The sequence below is a fragment of the Oreochromis niloticus genome, linkage group LG5, assembly GCF_001858045.2.
Source record: "Oreochromis niloticus isolate F11D_XX linkage group LG5, O_niloticus_UMD_NMBU, whole genome shotgun sequence".
In the NCBI taxonomy this organism is placed as follows: Eukaryota; Metazoa; Chordata; class Actinopteri; order Cichliformes; family Cichlidae; genus Oreochromis; species Oreochromis niloticus.
Window position 1 is genome coordinate 9987125 of NC_031970.2, and position 27311 is coordinate 10014435.

Consider the following 27311-nt stretch of genomic DNA (forward strand, 5'->3'; position numbering starts at 1 on the left):
TGCTGTAGTTTTCTATACTGTACGTGTACGCCGCTCTTCTCTGCGTTTGAAACAAAACTCGAGCTACCTGTTTCTTCATTGTAGTTCAGCGGAAACAAAAAGGAAACCGCCCGTTAGCCATTGTACGAAACGTTATAAGAGCTCAACACCTGGAAATATCTTTGTTCCAATTTCGAGAAAGAGCAGGTATACAGCTTAGGAAGTGAACCGTGAACCAGTGCGTTATACCGAACCACTCAAATACTGCACCAGTACTTTTAAAAGGCCTGTTCTATAATTAGTGAATATTTTTTAAAAGTCTATGTTCTGTTTACCTTATGCTTTATAAACCAAACGATCCATATTTTTTTTTATGTTCTGTGTGTGTGTTCAGGTTCCAGGTTTGTTACTGGATTTTATATTTCATATATTTTATATGATTCAGTTTCCTCACCTCCCTCATCAAGTAAGCCAAATAGAATAAACACAGATGGAAGCAACCCCCCCCCCCCCCCCCCCAAAAAAAGCTAATTTGCTTTTGCATGTCTTCTCAAGCTCATGTTTTTATTTTTTATTTTATTTTTTTATCATATCCCAATAACGCCATCATTTCAGATGCTGTTCTGTCTGTTAATCATTTTTGGATTTCAGTTGTGATCACTCTATAGATGAGCATATTTCTTTAAATACATCATGTAGACAGGGAGGCTGAACATGTATATACAAGAAAAAAAAAAAGATATGTAGTCTGGGAAATGAGCCACTTTTGTGTCACTGTGTATGTCAATGTGCCTTTTTAAATGAAAAAAAAAACAAAAACAAAACCCTTTGGTTCTTGGTTATAATTATATCTTCAATTCTTAATTGAAGAAATCTCAAAATATATTGCCAAAGCTACCCATTTTCAAAACTACCTTCCATCTTTAATGAAATAAAACTGAAAATATTTCAGCATTTTACATTTCGGTCCTCACGAGTCTGAAACTTCAAGAGAAAGAAAGCATGATAACATCCAAGTACATTCATTCAAATGGAATTTGTGAAATTAAACGCTTTGTATATAAATTAACAACTAGAGGTGTCCCATTAATAAAAATCAATAAATAAATGATAAAGTCCACAGACACACAAATGTCCCGAGACAGAATTGTATAGCAAATTATTTATGACTGCAAAATGTGTAACAAACAGTTTTGATAAATACAAGCTTTAACAAAGCAGTATCTAAAAAAAAGTCAGCTTTCCAACACGCCCACAAAACACAATATGAAAATTTTTCCCCATAGAAAAAACAAAACAAAAGACAAACCCAAAATTCCCAAGCCAATGGTACTTTATACATTTGCATATTTCAAAATATCAAACACCTTTTATACTTTTGTTAAAAAAACAAAACGATAACTTAACAGATTCACACTCTTCTTCCTCACTTGAGCTGTGATGCACATATAAACTTTTTTTTTTGGCACCGCTTCACAAATGCCACTCCAGATTTCTCACTTTTAGGTGAAGTGTTTCCCAACATTAAAGCAAAAGAGAGAATAAGTGCCAAAAACGCGGCTGCTACGTAAAGAGAGCAGCATACCAAAATTTTTCCTTTGATAATTTAGTGTACTTTTACAAATCTCATACAAGAAATCAATATCATATTTTAGTAAATCTTTAACAAAAAAACAAAAGAGCAGCTGGAAAAAAAATCATTTGTAAGCAGTGTAAGTTCAGAGGAGAAAACTGGCGGTTGGAAGGGAAAAATCGATGTCACAAAAGAGGCTGCTTAAATGGTTTCTCCGCATTCAAGCTTTGTATTCGAGAGCTGTGAGAGTCTATTGTGAGAAAAGGCAAAGGAGCATCAAGTGAATAAAAAAGAGCAAATTAATGAATGCAATCTTCTGTTCCCAGCCGCACATACAGCCACCTCGCTCTCATTCACACGCTAACCAAACTGTACAAAAACATGTCTAATAATATAATAAATCCAGACTTCTCTCATGTTTTGTCCCAATGCCTCCATTCAGCACCGACTGTGCTGCAGTGTGACCCGGCCCAATCATAACTGAACAGGTAATGCACCTTGGCACTGTCTCTTTTCTTAGCCACATTTTCCCCCAGTTAAGCTTTTATAGACCTTTTTTTTTTTAACCCTTCTCCGGGGCAAACATGACACTCCATTTTTCTGTAATTATCACAGGATCAGTATCTTCATCTGGAATCTGCTTAATGACATTTGATAATTGCTGTTACATCTGGTACTAAAAGGACACTCTTGTTATCTTAATTCTCCTGCAGTGTGATCACAGCTTAACAGATTACACATGTAAGAGAAGATTATCATTTCCCAGCTTGAAAAGGTGACATTATAGAGGTGTTTTCCCCCGTTGCCTGTTTATGGCAGAGAAGCAGATTATGTAATTGATGGACGTAGTGCAACATCACTTATCAACTTATGGACTGGCACTTTAAACTTTGAGCTATACGTCCATGTTGTGTTGGAGCTGTGGTGAATGTATTTGTTCAACAGCAAAGAGTGCTATCAGTTAATGCTGGCAAGCTTGGTTAGTAAGCTACATCTATAGTACAGATACCTGCACAGATATGAAGCTCAGCAGTGCTTTAGTACCATATAAAATGTCAGTTAACTGCATTAAAAAAAGCTCCCAAAGGCACCAAACACAGTAGAGAAGTTAAATATAGTGACTCAAATTAGCTGAATGGAAGCTTCGCCAAGAGCTATCAGATACAGTGAGGCTGTTTGAAAGTGTAATCTATCCAGAAAGACCAAACCATTTTTTGTACAGGGCTGCAGACATGTTTATTGATACAGTAAAGTCAAGCATTTTAACATTGGGGTCTAAAGTCTAGCTTATGGTTATCAAACTGCTTGTTACACCAACCGTGACGACATTACAGCCCTGTACCCATTGATACTGGTGCTTGACGCACATCAGATTCATCTCCTATTAAGAAGAATCCTTCGCAGGAGCATTGGTATGGGAGAAGAAGAAAAAGGATGCAAAGCTACAGCAAAGTCATGTTTTTAAGCTGTTGCTGCATCTGCCTTGCTATAAAAATCCCTCTAGAAACTCCGAGCTTCTGTATGACTGTGTCACTGAAATGGCGGCATGATAGTACACACCAGCCTACACGACACCAATGCGTCGTGCTTGCCAGCAGTTGTGATGTCACTGTTGGTCAGCACCACTGTTAGCGAGGCGACAACGGGAAGCATAAACTGGGTAAGGGGGATTAATGGCTTTTAGAGCCAGCGACTGTAGAAGAACTGCAGTTTTTGGCACTTGTGCGTTGGCTTTTTCAGCCCCAGAGGCTGCTGCTTGCCATTAACTTGTCTCCAGTTTTGACATCTGATGTCTTTTCTACTAACAGTTATACCCACATCAGCTCATTTTGGTTTTTTTTGTTTAAACCCAGAAAGAACTCACCAGGTGCACTGCCAGGTGGAAACTTATGCGTCTGCTGTTTCAACCATGTATACTTTTAAAGTATAAATTCTTTTGATCTGGAAAAATAAAAGATTTTGGCACAGCTTTTGTACAGGCTCCTTTAAGGTTTAGCAACTGAGAAGCTGCTCCTGTGATTGCATGTAAACACAGACTGAAGTGTCTGACACGTCACTCTAACGTTACCAAGCAGAAGCATAAATGGTCACAAGGCGACTGAGCTGATGCCGGTGAGTATGATCTGGTTTGGGAGGTCGAGTCAAGCTTGAGTGAGATTCTGGATGACAGGAACCAGTCCAGTAATGGAGCAGGCCTGCTCACAGTGCAGTCAGTACTCTGTGCCATCAGTGCTATAATCTACAAATACACACAAACAGACACACCCATACACACACGGTTTCCTGCTAAGAGTCTTTGAGCATGTTGATGCGTGCAAAGATCTTGAGTGCAGGTCCCAGCTTAATGTTCATAGTGCTCATCAGGTGGTCCTCCTTTAACAGGAGCAAGGCCTGTCCATCGATTTCCTGAGAGCGAAACTCGTCTGCTATCTCCTGGCAACCTGTGAAAACAGCAGAGGCACAAGCTACAGTTAATAACAGGCAAACAGGTTTCATGCACGGAACACATCGGAGTATAAAGCGTTATGATTGTGCCTTCTGAGCAAAGCCTACTCACCTGGTAGTGAACGGATGAACTCATAAACCTCCTCCACATTCCACTTGGTGGGGTCGTTGGGTACAAAGCGCTGACAGAGCGGTGCTCCATCTCTCCCAACGCAGGCCTCCTGGTCCGGGGCCCTGCTCGGCTGACGGCGGACAGGGACGGGGACCTGGGCTGGAGCCGGAGCAGGAGCCAAAGGTCCAGAGCTGGCTGCTGACAAGGGAGACGGTGGCTCCTCGTAGCTCGACATGTCTGAACACGGGCTGGATTCCTCCTGACTGGGCTGGGAGGGATGTGGCGAGGATACAGAGCCGCCCTGAGTTTGCTGTGGTGATGAGGCCAGCTTCTGCAAAGCAATACAAACAGGAGTGACATCAATTGTTACATTTAAGAAAAGGATAGCGCATAAGTAAAACACTCACAGGTCAATATAAAAGTCAACGCAAAGATTAATGAGGTAATAAGTAAGATTTGTAGGGTACAATAGGTTTAAATGACGATAATACACCTGCAGGGATATGATGGGGATTAATGTATCAATAGCATTGCCTCAAAGATCACTTTGTCTTTGAATTACAAAGCCCTAAGCATATTGGTGTAAACATGACACAAAAGCACCCCCCACTGGAGGTTTAAAGCTGAATCCTTATAACATTACATAAGCTGGCCATAAAATATTAAAAAGTTCTTGATCCAAAAAGAAAATTTAAAAAGAGACTATTGTGGTGTAAAATGCTTGCTTTATATTTTCCACTGAATTTCTGCTATAATTACCTAAACTGCTTCTCTTTAAGATCAGTTACAGGATAATGTGTTACGTTCTAAAAGAAGGCTTTCACGTGTGGGGAGAAAACTGTGAATCCAGTTGTTATCTACATCTATATAACTTGTGCAGAAGGCAGAAAATCTCTACTAATGCTCTCCCATTTCTGCCGGTCACCAATAAAGGCTGACGAAGATCATTGAGTACTTAATGACCCTTTAAAGACAGAGGGAGATAATCGGGCTCACACAAATTATGTTCAACTTCATTAAAAAGCACGAGGCATGAAAAGTGCAGGGTTTAAAATGTGCAGCAGAAGCAGTATCTGATGAGAGGTAAAGTGTTGATGAGGAAGTTTTACGACAGTTAAGAAGCATGTTTTTACCTGCTTTTTCGCCTCAATACTGGGGCGGCCCTGAGACCGTCGACGCCAGCGATTTGCTGGTTTGTTCCTCTCTGGACGGAAAAGTCCAATCCGCTTCGTACAGCCCACGTTGTATCTGTTCATACAAATATATAATTTTTTAATTCCTTTTTTGTGAACATAATGGAAAAGTAGCTATTTTCACACATGAAAGAAAAAAAAGCCAAGGTTATTTACCTCTTTGCACAAACCACCGAGCAGAACCTTTTAGAGCCTTTGAATGTGTAAGCAAAATCAACCCAGCCACAGTATTCACACGTCAGCTTGGGCTCATCTTTTTCTGGGGGAGAGGAAGCAGCATAAACACAACACACATGTCAAGTATTAGACTTTCTTCTGAACAAAAAAAAAAAAAAAAAAAAAGGACAGACGTAATACTAAGTATATTCAGCCTGTTTAATATGCAGAAAATGAAGCTGTAGGTAGCTCATCTAAACTATTTGGGGCTCAATGTTAAAGCCTCATTTCTACTTCTGATGGAGAGTCATGAGATGGTTAAGGCTCAGGGTACAGATGTTATTTACAACTTAAAATTCTTATCTGCTTCCTGTGCACAAATACAAACAAACCTACATTGTTTTGAACCTTTTTCAAGACATTTCTCTGAGAGTGCAGTGAGTCTAGTCTGCTTTATTTACATCAGCTGGTCAACCCTTGTAAAGCTATTGATGGCACTTCCTGCAAGTGTTCCACATTAAAGTGAAGGCAAAAAAACAGGCATTTGCACCAAAACCACAAATGTCAACATTAGCTAGTGTTGCCAAATATCTACTCCACACCGTTTCCAGTTAGTGATATTTTCAGCACTTTTCTACATAGATCTTTTTCTAACTTATAAATGGACAACTTGTTACAACATGTTAGACAAAGGTAAAAAAAAGAAGCATGTATCAGGAAACAGGAACTGACAGAACATCTAATTAATAATGAACTTCCAGCAACTGAGTTAAAAACACTTCCAGAGGGTCTACATTATTTAGAAGTGTGGGGTTTGACTGTTGGGGAAGAGGAGCAAAACGCAGTTTACGTGGTTAAATAAACTGTACGGATACACCAGGGTCAGAGTTTCTGTCTGTTGGATCGGTGTCTGCTCAGAACACCTTCCAATACTATGAGAGGATGATCATTGTAAAGTGGAATTCCTTTAATGTTATGTGAAAGACTGGCAGGAAAAATCAGGAGCGACAGACTAACACCTCCAAAACTTGGTGAAGCCACACAATCTACACTGTAATGTGTTTGGTCTCACCTGGTTGGCTCATGTCCTCGGGCTCGGAGTCGGTGTTGGCTGCGTTGCTGACCGGAGTTTTGTCCGGGTCAGATGAGAGCTGATGGTCCAGCTTCTTTGGACTATCGATGAGAATGGGCAGACGCTCCACCTGGTGTGGGGCAGAAAATATTTATAAATGGACTAAAAATGAAACACTGCACACAACAGTAACAAGAAACAATGGGTGTGGTTTAAGGGTTTACATCTGGACTGCTTTATCACAACAGCTGCATTCTGTCGCCGCAGCAACATTAACGCAAAGACTGCTGCTACTCCAAATTGTAACCTGGCAATCAGGGCAGCTGTTTCACTGCACAGCCCCACTGCGCCTCATTACCGTAGTATTGATGGGATGACATTAAAAAAAAAAGTCAGCTGAATGCTGGGCACTACACTTTAAACCTTTTAGACTTAAAAGGAAACAGTGGTCACCAAGTGAATGTTTTAAAGTCTTCCGGATGTTAATGTTTGAATATATAGCGATCACAAAAATAACAGATAAACACCATCATTGTTAAACCACCACACACAGTGACCCTTTAAACTGATAATGTAGACTTGACATGTTCACTTCAATGTAGTCCGATTTTCAAGCATTGCATGTCGCACACATGAAGCTTGCATACAGTTAATTCTCCTGTCCATACGGCACATAAAGCAACTTGAATACCAGCGTATATAAAGTAACAGTTAACTGTTAACAATCAAGTTCTTTTACAGGACAGTGTTGGCATCATAAGAAATATGTACTCGGTGTTTAATTTATTCTTTTTTTTAAAAAAAATTAACAGAACACTGAGGTGGAAAATGTAATCAGATTCATTTGAGTCATAAAATGAATAAAAAACGTATTCCTATAAAAGGAAAAATAATCCTCAACTCTGTGTGTCATCGAGTGTGTACGCATCTTCATAAATACGCATACTGCATTTTATTTCTTTTCCTGTCTGTTGATTAAAAATTGGAAATGTAATCTGCTTGTTTAGCCATGTGTGCATGTATATAGAGCATTTTCACAAAGTGTCCAGTAGGAGGCAGAGAGGCCAAAGCCTAGAAATTAAAACTACACTTTTTCCCCCCTAATGACTAATACAATTGAGAAGATACAAACATTAATATAAAAGCACATGTTAAACTGTACAAACAATATGAGATAATAATGAGCCAATTTCAAGGGAGATGACTACACAGATTAAGGAAGGATTTTAATGCCCTTGATTAAATGAACTGACTACAGAGCGCTGCTCATTACCTTTTTCCATCTGTATTCTTTCCCATTCGCAGGGTCTCATCTCCCTGTAATTAACGACTGAATCAAACAGAAGCTGTACGATGTCACTGCTAGCAGTAACAGAGGGTATGTGTTTGCCTGCTGACAGTTCCCTGCAGGCGTGTACACTGGAGACGGTGCTGGCTTTGGGTTGTTTATCATGTTTGTCTGCCAGTATTGCCGAGATTGAGCACTTACACACACGGGAAACGGCTCAGCTCCTTCCTGGATGACAAAGCCTTCGATGACATGTGTGAGGACCTGGGGCTTGACGATGGCCTGAGGTGGCTTGTTCTCTCCGTTTTGTGGCGTGCTGCCCGTCACGGTGGGCGCCTCGCTCTCATTTCCTGAGGTCATGGCTGGAGGTGGGGTCCCCACTGCTGCACTCGGCCTCTTCGCTGAACCCCCACCTGATGGAGAGAAAAAAACAAAAACAAAATGGGTGCATTTAATATAAAAAGAGCATGTATCCATTGAGAAATGTTTCAGTTTGAATGAAATTAAAGCTTAAAAAGAAGTAGCTGATGATCGTTTCAGTCATTTAGAAAAGCAGAAAAGACGTTACATTTTCAGATCTGAATTGCTGATGCTTCTACAATAAACTGAATATTTTTTGGTTGTACATTGTTGGTTAAGCAAGACAAGTAGATTTCTTTTCCTTTTGTTTATTTTTTAATAGAAATTTCTGATTTTCATATAATCATAATTATATCAAATTTAATGTAATTATCCAATATACTATATTGGAAATATATTGGATTGTATGCATATTTATGCACATAAATATAAATACAGTGTGTTAGAGTAACAATGAAAAGGCAACCATAGGGTATTTGTTTAATAATTTTCCCAAAAATGTACTTAAAATTAATAATTTTATTGTGATGCTACACTGCTGCATGTGCTGCAGACAATGCTGAGAACATTACAAACAACAGATTTGCAGACACTATGCTGGACATATTATGCGATTTGCTATAATTTTATGTTTAAAAACACACGAAACAAACAAAACTTCAGCTGTAAAACCAAGCATTTCATTCCCATTTTAATTTGGGGGAAATTTTAACAGGCATATTTAACAAAAATCAACTAATCTTGTCATCAAATCTGCATCACATTTAAGTTAAAATGTTCAACAGTTACCCATCTCAGTTTCTTAAATTTTAATAATTACAATTTATTACACTCAACATCCAATTTGGCGAATTCCATTAATGAACATCAGTTTAACTGTTTAATGCAAACTGCCAATAACATTAAAGCATCAGAATGGAGAACAAAGGTAATTTAAGTGACTTTAAACATGTCTGATCTATTGGGATTTTCCCACACGACCACCTTTAGGCTATACAAAGGGTCTCCAAAAAGGAGAACGCATCTAGTGAGCAGCAGTTCTCTGGGCAGAAATCCCTTGTTGATGTCAGCGGTCAGAGAATATTTACCAGTATAACCAGTCATTACAACCAAAGTATGCAGCAGAGCATCTCTGAACCCACAAAACCCACAAAACGTAGAGCCTTGAAGCAGATGAGTGACAGCAGCAGAAGACCCTGCCAAGTGCCGCTCTTAACAGTTAAAAACTCAAGCCTGACCGATTTTGTTGGACTATCAGCCGCCGTAAGCCTTTTGTTACCAGTATTGGCGTTTATAACAGCCAATAAATGAAGATTTTAAAAGTAAATAAGACACAGGAGAAGTGCCCCAACCATGTTAACCACCAGAGGGCACTCTGCAACCTCCCCTGTTGGCAACAAGTTTAGAATATTACAATCAGCTGATCAAAGCAGGGCATAAATGAAAAAAGAAATAACAATAAATAATAAATGTTAGGAAAAGCTCTCTGTGTGTCTGAAAGATAGAAAATAAAAAACAACATATCAGAATATGGGATTTTTAAATCATCAAAGATTGGCATCGGTATCCAAAGTCCTACAGTGGTCAAGCTCTACTTGAAGCAGATGGACTACAGCAGCAAAAGACTACACCAGGTGCCACTTCTGTCAACTAGGAACAGGAAACTGAAGCAACAAACTTAATGTGTTTACCAAAACTGGACAACAGAAGAGTGGAAAAAGGTTTCCTGGTCTGAGGAGTCTGGATTTCTGCTTTAACATTCAAATAGTAGAGTCAGAATTCAGCAAAAACAACATGAAAGCATGGATCCATCCTGGCTTGTTCAGCCTCCCAACTGCTAGGGACCGTTGTTGTAGTGCTATATAAATGAATTGAAATTAATATTTTAGCCCCTTAGTACCAACTGAGCATCCTTTAATAATCACAGCCTACCCAAGTATTGCTGCTGACTAAATCCAAATCCCTTGATGACAACAGCATACCCATCTTCTGTGGGCCGTTTCCAGCAGAATAACACAAAGCTCCAATCAAGTCAAACTGGTTTCTTAAACCTGACAATGAGTTCAGTGTACTCGAATAGCTTCCACAGTCACCAGATCTCAGTCCAACAGAGCACCTTTTGGATGTGTTTGAATGGAAGATTCATCTGATGGAGGTGCAGCTGATAAATCTGCAATACCTGTGATGCTGACATCGTGTACTGATCAAACTCTAAGGAATCTGTCCAGCATTATGTTGAATCTATGGCACAAAGAATTAGAGCAGCTCTGAAGCCAAAAAGGTAGCAAGCTGTACCTAATAAAGTGGCCACTGAGTGTGTGATAACGATGGAGCTGACACCTCGGAGGTCTGCAGCAGGCAAACATAAACTTTGTTTTGTTTGTTATGTTTTATAGATAAATAGATTTATGGATAACGTAATTAGTTGCAGCCATAAATTTAAAGGCTAAACTTTTGAGAACGCGAATCCTTTAATGGATTTACTTTATCATCATCATCATCATCATCATTATTATTATTATTATTATTATTATTATTATTATTATCAGTAGTAGTAGTAGTAGTATATTGTTTGCAACATCGTAAATGTCTGTCTTCATATAACAGCACCGAAGCTGCACGGACTAATTTGATTACATTTCGCAATCTCAGAAATGTCCAATTACGGTCACTTTCAGGCAAATTATAGCAGTCATATCCACCTGCTCATCTGTCGGCAGACCTAAACGATCCCGCACTGACCTCCTGTAACAGTGTACCAGTCAACATCAACGCAACCACCCCACATCTGTCGCTTGCACCGCCACAAAGACGCTTCGGCTTTTTGTGAAAACCCCCTCCAAAGCGAAAGTAAACACCGCTCCTCTGCGCTTTGTCACCCTAAAATCCGGCTGGGTTGAATGAGAAAGCGTTTTCTTACCGCGCAACTTCCGCTCTTCTCGGTCAAAAAGCACGTGCGGTTTGCTGTTTGTTTTTGCTCCAACACGCCAGCCTGCCGCTGTTGTGCGCGGCTTTAAGCTGCAGCGCCGCTTCACGTAAATATCTCCCCGCCTCCCCGTTTCCTCCCACGTTAGTAGCTCTGATCTTCCTCACTCCGCCTGCTGCTGCTGCTGCACATCAACACAAACCAGCACAGAGCCTCCAGCTTCAGCCTACTACAGGAAATATCTTCTTTTTGGCACGGACTTCAACCAGTCTCTCACTGAAAATGCAAGCAATCCTCAAATAACCCTGCCACAAAAGGCATGCTTTTCAGCAGGGCCGCAAAAAGGATTTTAGAGTTACACGGGCCATCCGAGTCCCCCAATGTACCCTCCACCCTCACACACAAAAACATTCCCCAGAACACATATTGGAATAATCTCCACACTATTTAGACGTTTTGGTCCGCACTTAATTTAATGAATTACTCCATAGAAACAAAACATCGTCTCAAAGCCTTCCCCAAATGGGTCCCTAAATATCCTTTATAGCCCCATTTCTATCAGTACCTACTCAGATCAGCTTGATGCGGGGCACAACTCGACTCATTTTCGATTACAGTCGAGTACCACCTAATGTGCTTGGGGTCATATAGCAACGCAGCCAAGTGTCCTGTGACCTAATTAGTATGTGACACGACTGCCACAACAAAGTGGTGGTTTTGATTTTCGTGAAGGAGATACCCTCATGACTGAGTGACGCCACTGACAAGCCAATGGGTTGCATGCAGTGTGCTGACATCCCCTCGAATCGTTTGGAACCCCGGCGGAGTAAGTACAAAAACAGTACCTGGTATCATCAAGGAGCTTATGTGGAACTGTACATCTCCACACATTCGAAGGCAATACTTGAGTCTCCTTTGTCAGAGACGTACACTTTTCGAAAGTATGTGTTTTACCACATGACTATGAACTAGACAATAAAGATTAGCGTGTGGGAAATGCATGACGATAGTGTGAAATTGCCCGTCACCAAAGAGAAGGTGCAAGACTTGAAAACTACCACAAAGAAAAAGACAGGTACAAAAAAGGACCGGTAAACTTCCCATAAGTGAAAGAAACTAAATGAGATGTAAATCCCAGAGTTCCTGCCCAAAGCAAAAAGATGTGCCAGTGAACCTGTGTCGTTGGATGCAACCCCAGTAAAATCAAAATGATAACTAGAAAAAATTGTTATTTTAATTGCATGTTTAAAGGTTAAGACTAAAGCAAACCCCAATTGTCAGGGAAACATTTTAACCATTTATCAACTCAGGGTCACATTGGGGCTGGAGCCCATCTTAGCAGTCATATGGCAAAAGTTGGTAGGCTACTATGAGGTTAACATAGAGACAGAAAGCCAGCTTGTATTTGTCATTTTGTTACACAATGACCCCCCCCCCCAAAAAAAAATCCTTTAGAGCTGCATGTTAAGGAGGTTAACAGCGGTTCAGTGCCCTCCCACTGGCAGCCTATAATATTTTTCCTTTATACAGAAAACAAACTCTGAACTATATATTAAATTGATACACACACACTTATTTAGTGTAAAGCCACTTGCAACTCTTAAGATGAAGTCCAATTAGTTTAAACTCTGCAACTGAGTGACTGTTTAATGTTATCAGTGAAAGAATGATTTCAGATTTTCCCTGTGATAATTACAAGGAAAGCTATAAATCACTCAATCCAGAAAAAAGGCAAAGGGTCTGGGTTGTCAGGTCAAAGGGGGATATTAATAAAACAATAACTAGCAAATATTAAACGGTTACAAAAGGGGCCACTGGTAATTTCAAATCCACAGTATCAGATTGATAAATTCCTACTACTCTATTTCATAGTCGAAAGTGGTTTTAGCACAGAGCAGGAAATCTGACCAAAAACTACAGTGCAGATAATTTTTGTAGCTATCAAATATGTATGCTTAGCTAGTGGCAAGAGAGGGGGAAAAAGGAGCTTCTGTTGGGACAGCTCTGTCCTAAGTTTGGGCCCCAAAAGACCCTCCAACCAGTGGATTATAACAATCTTCCTCTGTTTTGAACATAACATCTGCTTCACTGCCTAATATGTGGCTCAAAAAATATCCAATTTTTCAAGATACAGCTTTTGGTAACCTTTTGCAAACTGTTAAGAGAAAATGTGACTGAAAAACAGTTTAGAGCTCATCAATCGTTCATTGCTTAGTATGCATACAAAACTTTGAACTTTGATTCTTTCAATAAACTGTCATGATGGCGTGTTTCAAGACTAAGCCTCAGGCATTCTCTAATGGACAGGAAACATCAAAGGTAACATTTTAACAGGTAACACATAAAATATGAAAGTAACAACATTCTCAGCTGCATTTGACTCCTGGTTTCATTTTTAACGCAAATATAGATTCATACATCTATCAGTTGATTTACTTGAATTGAATTGAATATATAACAATATATAACAAAATCCAAAAGAATAGAGACTGCTATACTTTAGGTTAGCTGGTACTTTAAGACCAAGGCCATAGTTAGTGGGATGTGGTATATTTGTGGTGTAAAAACTTTAGCACACTATACAAATGTAAACACATTTCAACGTCAACTGCTCACTATTGGCCAGGTGAATATTACACAACTCGACAGCAGATAGCATGTGCCAAAACAAGGCAGGCCCTTACAGAAGGACTGGACATTATCAGAAGAGGTTACAATTGAGCACATTGTTCTACCAGTTTTGATCTTGATTTTATTTGACTGTAAAATTGCTTATAATCTGAATTGTGTGTTAAATCATCTGTAGTGTTTAACAGTTACCACTGTGTGCTCTTTTGTGCTTACAATTATTAAAATATCCATTTTCCTCTTGACGGTGTACCTCTCGAAAAAGATTTTTAATCTCAGGGAACTTAGCAGAATTAAGGATATAATATAAATGTTTTAAAGTTTCTATTATCATTTTGATGTATCAGTTTACCCATAATGAAATCAACAAATGTCTATGTGATTGATGTATGCTGGAAAAGAGTGAAAAACTGGATTCATTATCATAACACCTTTGGCAGAAACCAAAAATCCATCTTCCTTCATTATGCAAGTGAACAGATTAAAGATATCAGATGTGAGATGGCTGAATTGTCGAGGAACAAATTTGTAGCTAACAGAGTTGTTAAACTCCTACTAGTAATGTCGTCCCAGAGGCAAGTACATAAATTATGCTCTTAATAAGACTTTCAGCTTAGAAAATCCCACTGAGTCTCTACCTTGCTGCTGAACAGCTGGTGCGGCTGAGTCAACCTTGGGCTGCTCTACAGGCTTGGAGGGTTGGGATGGAGAAGCTGCAGGTTGCTGTTGCTGCTGTTGTTGTTGTTGTTGCTGTTGCTGTGTGGACGGGGTCTGACATGTCTCTCTGACTACCAGCGAGGTCGGCTTATCTTTACTGTCCTGAAGTAGTCGGGAGGCCTGAGAAGTGCAGTAGAAACAAACAAAAAGAAAAAAGTGTGAGAAGAAGACATCTGAGACAGATAAGACAACAAACATCAGGGACTGAAAAATTGAAATACATCAGCTTTGGAAAACATCACATGAGGGGGAAAATATAATACTGCGAAAATTCCTGTGTTTTTTTTTTTTTTTCCTTTGTGTCTCTTGGAGAAGAAATGAAGACTGTGGCGCTGCTGTAAAAGTAGTTTTTGTTTAGCTGGTTGCCACTGTCAAAATACCATTTGCAGAACGTGTACCAGAACTCAAAATACTTTAAACACATTCATTACGCAATTTTGAAAAGGATAGCATTACTCTGAGAGAGATATTTTCCTGTGGTTTTATATCTACAGGTAGGACACAGGCGAAAAGTTCACTTTGGAGAATTGACTTATTGAACTGACATTTTTCATATTAGAAAATAAAGTCTCAAAAATTTGAAAGCAAATAGCTTTGTACATCTAATCGTGATTTTAATTAAAGCAGATGGGTTACATTCATTTCAAGGACATATTTTCACTCTTCAAAATAATCCTCATTTACATTTTGCTGAGATTTGGTGTAGCCCCTAGGTTCAGCTACCACATCATCTAAGGTTAAAGTCAACTTTTTCAGATGAGCTAGCAGTCAGACATAGTGTTTGAACAGCAGGTAGTTAAGTAAGATCACCATATTAGACATATTTGCTCACCTTGCCATTATAAAGATCCAAGAATGGGGGAAAAAATGTCTGAAACTGAGCATTTTGAGCAGTTTTAAGTCTGAGTTTGTGACTCACAGGGATGACGCACAGTCATTATTTAAAGTAATGACCGCGTTTAATATGAGTGCCCAACACTGTCATTGCAAATAAACAAGAGACAATAAGTTAAAGCATAGGAAGCCTCCTTGAAAAATGATCTGTGGAGTTTTTGAGCTGTTATAACTGTTTATTTATGGGTAGGCTGCCATTTGTGTCAAACCTGCAGCATTTGCACAACCTAGAAAAATCCTGTCTTCAAGCTCTTTTGTGTGTGGCATTAATCTGCGTTTGTGTACATACCGTTGGCTGTATTTGTAGGTTGATGGCAGTGAGCTGGACAGGCTGAGCTTTGGCATGGTTGAGGGAGGAGTGAAGGGCATGTGGGCTGATAGTGGAGTGGAAGATGGTAGCCTGCTGGCTCGGTGTAGAAAGCTGGTGAGGAGCAGGTTTGGGCAGCACGGGGACAGGATGCTGTGACGGCTGAACGGAGGCCGTCTGCAGCAGCTGGCCCGTCGTCCTTTGGGAACCTTGGCTCTGCTGAACCACAAACTGCTGCTGCTGCTTGTGTTGCTGAACCAGAGAATGCGGCTGAATCTGGGTGTATGCTGGAACGAGAACACCAACACTTATTTCTGAAAGTGATTTTATTTCAGCTAGGATTATTGGTTAAAACTATTTGGTAAGAAAAAGAACTGTTCATAAATATCCTTACAAAGCAAGTCATCGTCATACAATGAGCATTCTTTTTCTCATGCATGCTGACAACTGTCCAAACTCTTGATATCCGGAGAACTGCGCCTCAGGCTCATAAACATTGAAAAATGTAGACGTCTGCACAAAAGAGCTTGTTTTGCAGCGCCTTCACCTGTAAGTCCCTTGTTGACAGGATATAATATTAAGAGCTTGTTGAAAGGTGCATAGAGAGGCCCACTGTTGCAGTGTTGGCCAGACCATTACTCACAAATCGTTTTAAAATGGCCTGTCACCACCTGTCAGTGCTGCTGTGGGTAAAAGGACATCCTGAGCTCATAACTTGCCCCCAAGCCCAAGACACAGCACATCAATCTTGTATTGTGGGAGCATGTGCGAGTGGGAGAGTGTTCTTCGGAAGTAGCCTGAGGCTAGTCTAATATTAGAAATGCCTCAGGAAGAAACATGCAGAGCCAACTGTCTATGACACCCTGTATAGAGTTAATGATGAGTCAGTGGGTTCCAGTATCTCACACACCTCCTTGATTTCTAACAACTTTATTAACAAAGAAAAAAATCTGATTACTAAAAATCCCCCAAAAACAAGGAGTTATCCCTGAAAACTACTAAACAGCAGGTCCTGCTATATAAGCCATGTGAACCTAGAGGTGCATCTGGTTATGTTAATAAACATCGCAGTAAATCCCAGAGTGGAAAACTGCCAAGTGCATCAGTGTTTGTCTTAGATCCCCCTCGGCCCCTCCCTCCGCCCCCCTGTTCTTTTTGCATTGTTTCGTGTGGGACAGGCTCCATCTGGTTCCAAAGTTTCCCTGTGAGGCAGCAACCACACTCCGTACCCTGCCGTGGAAAATATAGACATTTCTATCCAGCAGAGTTTGCATGTCATTAGTCCCTTTAATGGTACGAGGACCGCTGAGAAGAGTTTTCATTTTCACATGGTGAGACACAGTGGAACCCACTGACAGAAAATTTGGTTAGCTGTGGCGTCGATGAAAACCTTCAGTTAATATTTATTATGTTAAGAGAAGGATAAACATAAGACGTGGATGGGTGGATAAAGCCAGCTAGATGCTAACCATTATAGGGATTTTAAAAAAGAAACAAACTTTAAAAACAGACCGTGGAAAATTATATCCATCAACTCAACAACTATGCCTATGGGTGGGGAAAAGAAATGAGTGGAGACATGCTTTTTTGTTAACTCAAACATCACAGCCCCAAAGCCTTTCATTTAAAGCATCTTTTTAATGTAAAGAGTCTGTATGGTAGAAGAGAATAAAAACTTCAAGCAATCAGTTTTGTGTTGGTCATGGACACGGCGAACTAAAGTCCACCCTTTCCCATTTAAGCAACTTTAATTTACTAAATAAAGTTTGCTCAACTGTCTTCTCGTCTGAGACAACCAAAATAAATAAGCGTAGAAAAGCAAAGTTAACAGTCTACAACAAGTCTCCTAAAAATATCTGATCAGGCGTCCTGTAAGGGCTCATAAAGTGTGAAAACTACAGATAAGAGGAGCATAAGTTTTAGATTTTCACTGCAAGAATAGATGATGAGAGTGTTAGTCCTAATCATTAATTGCCATTCAAACCAGGGCTCTGAATCATGTCCAGTTTTTACAGCCTTCCTGCTGACAAAGACATTACACACTGCCGGCCAAAACCACCCCAAAGATGGTTAAGCCAAGGAGCCACGCTGACGCGTTTCTTTAAGTTAAAACAGTAGCTTTTTAAAAATTGCAACACACCAAATGTGAAACAATTGAGACAAAGCTGAATGGGAATGCTTTGAGAGTTTAGGTTTTTTTGATGGGTTATTATGCTGTGGTTTCGCTGGTCGGGCCCATGTGAGGTCAAATTGGGCTGTATTCAGCACATGAGCTAAAATGAGTCTGACACCCCTGCTCTACACGATAATTGCGAGCATCAAATTCCAGAGAAATCCATTTTTTTTAAAGACACAAACCATGTTTTAGTGCAGCCTTGTGGTTGCACTAAAATAAAAATAAACCTACTGACTGTGGTGATTCTTAATCTCCTGGATAACGTGAACATTTGTTCTGAACTCAAATATTTCTTCAAAGTGGACTTTCTACAAAGTGGTAGAATGACGATGATGATAGACGTGCTACATAAAACCATACTATGTGTAAATACCAAGTAAATGGACCAGAAAACGAGATTGTTTTGAATTGATTTTAACATCGGCCATCTTTCCACAGCAGAAACATGAGTTTGTATGACACACTGTGGTGTAACATCCACTGACGTTACAAGATAGTTTAATAATTTTAAGACATTCCCGGCTGTGAAGTCAACCTACTACCTCCAAACACCACAAGTTGAGGGAGCCACAGTCTGCTGTTCTTAGTCTTGAATGTAACATGAAGGCGGCTACTCAAAGTTGGTGCTTGTTCTGAGTTTAATTGATCATTGAGTATTGGAGACTGACTACAATTCTGTCATTCCAAACTGACCACCTTAAGACACGAAACAGTCAGGAAAGGTCCAATTACAGTAGCAGAGCCTGCTACATGTATGTCTATCTTTAACTTGTTGGTTGCCATATTCAATAGTTAACAAATGGTGTGCACATTTACCTATTTTATTAATGATTATTCTATTGTAATGTGATCAAAGATCAAAACGGCAGCAGAAAGCTCCCTTGCTGGGGTTAAACTGCATCAAACTTGCAGTATCAAGAGACTCTCAGCCTCCTGTAAGGGAGGAGGAGGGGGATTTCTGAATCAGTACACACCGGATACAATCAGCCCCTTCTCATGAATCCTGACATCTTTCTCAAGCCTCTAATGAGTAACAGAAAGAAGTCTTGAAAGAAGAGGAAGATTGGGAAATTCATTTAAATGTTATTCCCCCTTAAGGTCTTAAGATTAGGGACTGGAATTACTCAGGCACCCCACACTAATATATACATACAAATCATATAGTCTACAGTATGCGGAAGCCCACTCCCTCCACCCCCAAGGCTGTGTATGTTTGTAGACCTCTTACTCTGTGTATTGCAGAGCAATGTCCTAAAATTGAGGACAGTATACATTCCTTCCAGCTTTTGCAGCACCAGGCCCTGGAAAACCCCAGAGTTTCCACATTTTCACTGACTGCTGCTTTGGCTTACCATCTTGAAAAATATTGACTAACAACACCACAGCAACAGTAGACCTTGAGTCACCTTTCCTAATTTTAATACGATTCCAAATAAGGATTGAAGATTGTTTATCAAGGAAAATTAGCTCCATGAATCCAGTTCCCAACTGGCTTCCAAACTTACAGTACAGTAAAGGTTTTATACATAAGCACCCCTTAAAGAAAGAAAAAGAAAAAAGTTTTCGTGTGTCCAGTTTTTTATATCTATATAAAGCTAGTGACTCATAGCAATGCCAGCAGTTACATGATTATATGCCATAACACAGACATCGTGTGAAGATCACATCCTTTCATCTGTGAGAATAGTGCTGATGGGGTTTCCCTGCTGTGGTTTTATAGTGTGGTGCCGGCTCTTTCTTGCTGAGAGAAGGTGATGACAGACATACACTTGCTGCACCAAGCCAGACGGCCTAACATTTGCTTCCTCCCCAATTCCCATGAATGTGAATCTGACAAACTCTCAGAGTAAGCACAATTAATCAATTTGTTCTATGCTGAGTTAGATTTAACACAGATTTGGTAGAAATGAGACACGTCAGGTGTTTGTTTTTTATTAAGATTCTATTTGTGGCGATAACAAGGGTATGCGCATAGGAGTCTTTTGATGGGAGGTGCACCTCCGTTTTGTTAAATGAATTATGGAGTAATGCAATATATACTTTGTGACAATAATGAGCACAAATGAGCTGCCACTTTTGTGAGTGGATCTACTCCAACTACATCCTTTAGTCTTTGTCACACATGAAACTCTTTTCCAGCCCACTGCAGGTTCTGGTTGGAGTGGCCCTCCAGAGCAGGAAGAGGACTCAAAACCTGGAGTTTGTCTGACTGTGAGACAAAGCTGACTGGTGGACTACCTCCACAAGAGCAAACTGGGTAAAAGGCCGGAATGAAGACCATAGAGCACCAGGGCAAGCTGCTAAGCAGCAACTGGACTTTAAAAATATACTTGTGCAACCTAAAGTTTATGTCTGGGTAATACATGCTAACACATGCTGTGCACACCAACCATTTAACTGCATCTATTATCCCTTTCTTTTTCACTTTGAGACGCTATAAGGCATCCTTCACATGAATTATTGAGCCTACTTATGAATCCATTTATCAATCTGTGAAATTATGATGGATATTGTTCACCCCTTGGTTGGCCGGGTGTGTCCTGTTTAAAACAAAAATCACTGCAAATATGCACTATTGTATGTACTGTATTCTTTTTTTAAACATAAAAAAACTAATTAAAGCAAGGTTATTGATGTAATTATTCCTTTTACTTGTGCAAGAAACCATAATTACCATATTACACTTCTAAACACTTCTAAAGTCTGCAGGCCTCCTGCATAAATTCACCACCCATTTTGTTAGGTGAATTTAGGCTGAATGTCTAATATAGTCAACGTCAGTGTAGTAACTAGCAACAAAGTTAGTAAGATTGTAACATTATAGGTGGTTCATCTGCCAACTGAAACTATTAATAATTGATATCATGAATGTGAACTGTGCACAACCACTAGCTGAGTTCATATCTAAATTTTCCTGGCGCATAATAGCAATTAACTGTTGCATTTCAAAAGTAGCTAAGTGTCATAATTTTAATAAGACTAAAATCACTAAAACTGCTGATGAATTACATAAAGTTCTAAGTAGCAATTACCTCTACAATCTTTCACTCTATGAACCAAAACCATCCTCAGGGAGTGAAATTACCCACCAACAACATGGAGCAAAATCTCTGGTTTCCTGCAGCTAAAAATAATGGCTGCTCCCTTCTATTACCGATTTTACCCCCTAAAGCAAAGTGCATCTTGACCCAGCCACAGTAAAGTTGAATCCAAGCTTTTATCCTAATCCGAATCCCATCAGCCAGCCACACTACCTCTTCTCTTCCTGATCCACAGAGTAATAACTCCCCAGCATCTCATGTGCACACCTGTCCCTCGTGGGCTGCTGCTATGGCAACCCATGGTAATTTTTTTTTATTTCCCAGACAGCATGCTGCCAGATTTTCAGCTTCCATCCTCCCTTTCATTTATGCGAATCTATTACTGAAACAAAGCAAGACACAGTTGTGCACAGATAATCCCCACCTCCCCCTCTCTTCACAAACACACAAGCCCAAGTGCGCACACGCGCACACACACACACACACACACACACACACACGCAAAACACCAACCATAAATGTATAAAGAGGGTTACAGCCATGCAGTCATACAGACATAAATATGGCACATGCACAGACAGACAAATTATTTTGTAAGATGTGATTTTCTATCAGGACCCTCCTTAAAATGCATCTAAAGGGACTTATCATGCAAACAAATGGGACTTAATTTGACGTAATCAGCTTGTGCTGCTAGAACATTCACAACCATTCATGCTAAAAAAGAGGAAAAAAACATTTTTTTTTAAAAAACAGCTGCTGACTTTCAATTACACAATAAGTGGTTTAAAAACACTCTTGCATGGCAGTGTGCCTTTCACAGCTTCTAATTCACAAAGCAGCTAGACTGTTCCAGACACAAAACCAACACGCTGTCTCTAATAGAGCTGGTTTCACCCCTTTAGTGAGTGAATGGATTTGTGAAGCAGGCCCGACAAGTCACGGCAACAGCCAAGAAAAAGCTTTCAAACGTCCATGTGTGAAATGTCTTTTCATCTAATCTCACTATAAACACTAGAGCACAGCTCTGTGTATGTATATAAGACAGCTGTCACAAAGCCAAAATCTCTCTTGAGGTTTGAAATGTACATCTGATATAACAGAAGCATGCAGCCGCCGGCAAACAGTTTGTCAGTTTCCTTTTTCTGTCCACAAAAATGAAACCATAACTTCACTGCAGTTTTAGAGCTTACATGCTCTGTGGCCCACATGGACTTATTTTTCAGAGGAAAACATTGGTGCATTCAGAAGACATAGCATGAGCAGCACAAGTTTTATCTAAGATGTGCTCAGGAACAGCATTTAAAATAGACTAAGATTAAAGATTTTACTGGCTATAAGACAATTTGATTGAAGAAACACAGAAGAGGAGACTCAGTGGAGACACTAGGATTCATGCTCTTGTGACCACCAATCTCTGCTGTGCATAATTTCATGGCAATCCAGTCGAGCAGCTGATATAATTTAGTCAGAATCAAAGCAGTGACCTGACAAACATTGGTTTATAAGACTGCTTTTAAGTTGCTACAATACATGATTGGGGCCATTAAAATGTAATCTGTTATGCTACAGTGTTGCCTAAAAATAACTTGTTATAAATGTAACAACCCTATTTCGTTAGCTTGCACATGTTGGTTAGATTGTCTAGAGCGTATGGCAGTGTCACCACAGATTTGATTTAGAAGAGATTTTAATGGCAGATGCCCTTCCTGACATAACCCTCCTTCTTCTGGTCTTGAACTTTCACATGTTAAATGTGTTTTAACCACTACACTGTGGAGCCACAAGTTTTAACTTGAATTAAGTGGTCCCAGACAAACCTCCACACAGTAGGGCCCTGTCAAGGTTTCAACCCAGAACACTCTTGCTGTGAGGAAATGGTGCCATCAACTGAACCACAATGCTGCCATTTAATACCAACACTCATATTCAACCAGACCTAGTAAGCACATCTTGATATCTTACACAGAATTTATTGCTGTTTTTTAAGACTTTGTGTTGCAAACAATTTGGCAAGCGCACAAAGCATTAGGTTTAAAACACATTAAGGCTGCACGTATCAATAAATATTGGTTGAGCCGCAGACAATTTTCTTGATTAAAAAGAGTGAGAGCAGTAAGTAGAACAAGAAAAGTATTACTTCCTGTACTTTTAAAGATCAAACAAAACAACCTGTTAACCAACCATTTGTTTTGGGTTTGTTATTTGCATCACTAATATCCATCATTATTATTTTTTTCTCTCACTTCTGTGAGAGACATTCCTTTAATGGGTGGGATTTAATGTTGTGGATATGCAAACTTCTCTTACCTGGAGCAAGCAGAGGCTGAGCATTCACAGCTGTGACACTGCGGCTCATGTTTATAGCTCGGACTTCTGTGACTGCTGCACTGTCCCCCTTCTTCCCTCCTTCAGAGGGACTGTCTAAGGAGCTGGTCTTCCCCCCTGCTGAGGCCTGGGTACCTTGACTTGGGTTTTTGATCAGTGAGGCAGGCTGGATAGGCACAGGGGCCTGCTTCAGACTGAGAGCCTGTGGCGTCTGAGTCTGAGAGGAGGATGTTGTCGCCCCCTGCTGGCCACGGATGGCCAGATTCTGTACCTGATTCTTAAGACAAAATAGAAAAAGAGACAAACAAGATTCACAAATGGCTCAAGCTGTGGATTTTTTGACTATGTTCATAAGAATTTTGTTTGTAAAATGCTGGAAATTCATTTAAAGCTTTTAAGTTCAATATTTATTTTTATGGATTACTGCTTTGCTACATATGTGTAAAATATATAAAGTTATATTTATGAGAGGGAGCTGGAAAAGATGTTAAGGCGAGAGAAAAGACTGGTCTTGTATTATTAGTGATAACATACGTTCCAGCAATATTACCTGTGAGGAGGCCTGCGTAGAGCTGTCAGACTGCACAGCTGTCACAGTGGCAGCTGGGGTAAAGATGAGCTGTGGGGACAGAGGAACAGCACGACCCAGGCTCCTCGCCACCTGTACCTGGGCCTGGAAAGTATGACACACATTAAAATGGGGAACTAAAATAGGAGAAGCAAACTGTAAACTAAAATTACTCTCCTGTGTCATTACTGATCATATGCCCCCACCAACTAGTGAACTACAATTTTAATCCTCGTCAGCCCAGACTCATGGGCTGATGACAAAGATTTGTATCACCAAATCAGTATCTAACTACCTGTGAAAACTGGCTCAGTACCCAGGACATGGTGTTGAATAATGGCCATAACCATTTTGACCTGATGAAAGCCACAGGCCAAAACATGCACCTATGAAGTAGGTGAAGCTGTGCCAGAAGCATCCATTCTGCTTTAGAAAATATGACTCAGTACCTTGGACATTACACTGAATAAGGGGCACAGGCTCCCAATAAATGTTAAATCACACTATTTACAAAACTATTTACAAATACTTAACCAGACAGAAGATCATTTAATCATTTTAATCATTTAATCATGGGGCACTGCATGTGTATATTTAGTTAGTTTTCAACCTCTGGTGTATGATAAGACAAAACAGGAAACTAAAGAAAATATTTTGGGACACTGATATGAGCAAATGTAACACCAGGAAACTGTACTCGAAATAAAGTCCATGACTAAACTGACATGCAGTTTGCTTCCTGCCTCAATCATGACAGGCATCTGATAACGTTGTGTTTTTGCTCGTAATAAGCAGGTTGTTCTATCACCTCATTGCCAGTTTCAGTTTGCAAAATCAGTTGTACAATCTGGAAACTCCAACTGACAAGCACCCAAAACCAGCTATACCCAAAATAACCACTTTCTATTCCTTCAACAAGAGAAAGAGAGAACACACACGAACACACACACGAACACACACACGAACACACACACACACACACCAAAAAATATTTTCTGAGCATTCACGTTAAAGACTTCCATGTTTGCAAAGAGCTCTCTGTAGGCAAATGCATTATCCTGACCACCTACTCTATTCCAAGATGACAACAAAACACACCATTTACAGTGGAATTACTTACAAACACAATATGTATTTTGTATATTTTTATTTATTTATGTATTTATGTATGTAATGTTTTATACATGTGCAATAACACCTTCATATTTTCTTTTTTAACCCAGCCCTGTTTTTATTGCGGTGAGTTTTTCTCTGTGCATGCAATTTTGTTCAGTAATGCATATGTGATGTATTGACTGTATGACAATAAAGAAATCTGAATGGCATACCCATTTAAATCAGGCACTACGAGTGTGCTAGTGTTTATGCATAAAGTGGAGGATCATGTAAATGTGCCTGTGGCCATTTCTTTTCTCTGTGGTCTTACCATCTGTGCACGCAGGTACATCTGTGCTTGGGTGGGTGTAAGAGTGGGGCTCGATGGGCTGCCCAGCAGAACAGCCTGCTGGGAAATAGTGGTGGGGGTTGAGCTAATATTCTGAGCTCGGCTGATCAGCTGAGCTGCCGCCGGAGACGTGGTCAGGTTGATCTATGGGGAGAGATAATCAGGATTATTAGGTTATACATACAAGTCCTGAAAAGATGTGAGGAGTTCCGAGACCAAAGCATCATATCCCAACTTTTAAATTTGACAGCATCTAATTTAATAGTTAAATTTTTTTTTTTTGACCTGTTTTCATTCTGCTAATATTTCTTACAGCTAAATATGTTCAAAATCAAAAAGAAACTTGAATCTTAAAGGTAAAACAGAAGGAGCAACCAAGCTGCTAGCATCCTGCTGCTAAAAATCAACTTGGCTCGATGATAATCCAACAGGACAAAGATAACTTAAAGAGGCTTTTAGGAAGGCAGCACTCCAAACTGCACTTACCGTAGCCTGAGTAGATCCTGTTTGCTGAGATGAAGTGCCATTTTGTGAAGAGCTTTGCCGGCCAGCCGCGATACTGGCCTATCACAAAGGAAGAGAGGCAGAAGGGACAGGGTGAGTGATGCACAATTTCTAAAACATGTCTTGCAGCAGGTCAACAATAACTGCAATCATCATCTCTAAACTGAGAGGATGAATTATTTGTGATGCCTGCTTGCTGACCTGCTGTACAGCAGCCAGGCTGAGGCTGTGCTGCTGCTGGAGAGCTGCAGTTTGCAGCATCAGATGCTGCTGCTGAGCTGCATACATCTGCTGCAAGTACTGTGCTGCTGTGTTGGGCTGTCTATGCAACGCCTGCTGGAATACCTGCAAATAAAAACAGGTGCAAAAACATTTGATTTTTACATCTGAACTAAACTTTCATAAAATCCAAAGAATCACAGATTCAGTCACCTCAAAACAACATCAATTCTTCATGATGTGTCAACAAAGCAAACCAAAGCCTCTGTGCCTCTACCATGTGGGTAATCTCAGTACAAATTTTTACATGATAAATAAAAAGAAAAGAAAATGGGTTTTATAATTTTATTTCTATAGCAACGCCATGTGTTTACATTATATAATGGCACAACAAGTAGACAAGCCCAGATATATCTGACAGCCAGAGCCATGTGTCCGCCTACAGTGACTATTTGGTAAAAGGGAGCTACTTCAACATCCCCCAACATAACAACGCTTTCTAAAATGTGCAAGAAAACCGTCCCTGCTGAACATCGAAAACGCAAACCTGTATCACCAAAAACACACTGTAAGTATAACCATGCTACAAAGGCATGCCAAGAGGAAAGTGGAGCAGCTGGTGATCTACGACACAAAAGTAAAGAAATGTCTAAACCGAGCATTGCTGGAGCACTTGTTAAAGTTCATATGACAAGAAGAGCAAACAGTGGATAGAAATTACTGATGCAGTTGCATATTATTTGGCCAATTCAACCAGTGGAAAAGCAGGCCTTGGGGCAACAGATTAAAAAAAAAAAAAGAAAACAAAAAAATAGCAGACCCAAATTACATCAGAGGTGGAAAATATTCTTCAGCTTCAGTTTTATTGTGTGACAATATTGTGCAGCCTTCTGAAGAGTTACAAGCTTACTTCAGTTATTGCGAAAGTATTAAACACTTATTTTAGACTTAGTTAAAATTTCCTTGGAAAACAATACCCGTTTGACTTGAGGTGTGTCACTACTGTTGCACTATAATGCTGCTATTGCTGGCACCACTTCATTCACAAATAAAACGTTTTCTATATTACCAGAAATATTGTTGCAAATTTCTTTGAAATATTGTGATATAATCTGAGGCTGTATCACCCACCTCCACACTCTCTCATATTCTTCTATTATACAACCGCTTAAAGCCACCAACATCACACCTGTCCTAAAAATAGTTATGTTCTTTGTACAGCCTTACCTGTGGTTTTTAGAAATGATTTGCTCTTTTACAAACATACAGCGGTGCTAGAACAATGCCAAAGACACACACAAAAAAAGCAGGCAACCCAAAAACTCTGATACCAGTAACAGTTGCTAATACTTCCCCATATTAAATGCAGTTTTATTTATTA

The 27311-nt window shown here is 39.8% G+C and overlaps 1 protein-coding gene and 1 long non-coding RNA gene across 3 annotated transcripts in view; one reads left to right on the forward strand and one right to left on the reverse strand.

Moving 5' to 3' along the window:
- Window positions 1-1126: 1126 nt before the first annotated feature.
- The window catches only part of phc2b (polyhomeotic homolog 2b (Drosophila)), a 42784-nt gene continuing 16599 nt past the window's right edge, over window positions 1127-27311 (reverse strand). For both annotated transcript variants that reach the window (XM_005458432.4, XM_025907123.1), the window contains exons 3-15: window positions 25913-26056; window positions 25694-25771; window positions 25190-25351; window positions 23746-23868; window positions 23178-23472; window positions 15633-15937; window positions 14371-14569; window positions 8020-8231; window positions 6531-6660; window positions 5459-5561; window positions 5243-5357; window positions 4110-4440; window positions 1127-3993 (exon numbers count right to left, since the gene is read on the reverse strand). In XM_005458432.4, coding sequence (XP_005458489.1) covers window positions 3839-3993; window positions 4110-4440; window positions 5243-5357; window positions 5459-5561; window positions 6531-6660; window positions 8020-8231; window positions 14371-14569; window positions 15633-15937; window positions 23178-23472; window positions 23746-23868; window positions 25190-25351; window positions 25694-25771; window positions 25913-26056 — 2352 coding nt within the window. In that variant the 3' untranslated portion in view covers window positions 1127-3838. The remainder of the gene's footprint in view (window positions 3994-4109; window positions 4441-5242; window positions 5358-5458; window positions 5562-6530; window positions 6661-8019; window positions 8232-14370; window positions 14570-15632; window positions 15938-23177; window positions 23473-23745; window positions 23869-25189; window positions 25352-25693; window positions 25772-25912; window positions 26057-27311) is intronic.
- Window positions 19106-20079, forward strand: LOC112846882 (uncharacterized). The gene is made up of 2 exons (XR_003220074.1): window positions 19106-19672; window positions 19966-20079. It is a non-coding gene; the product is annotated as an uncharacterized LOC112846882 (long non-coding RNA).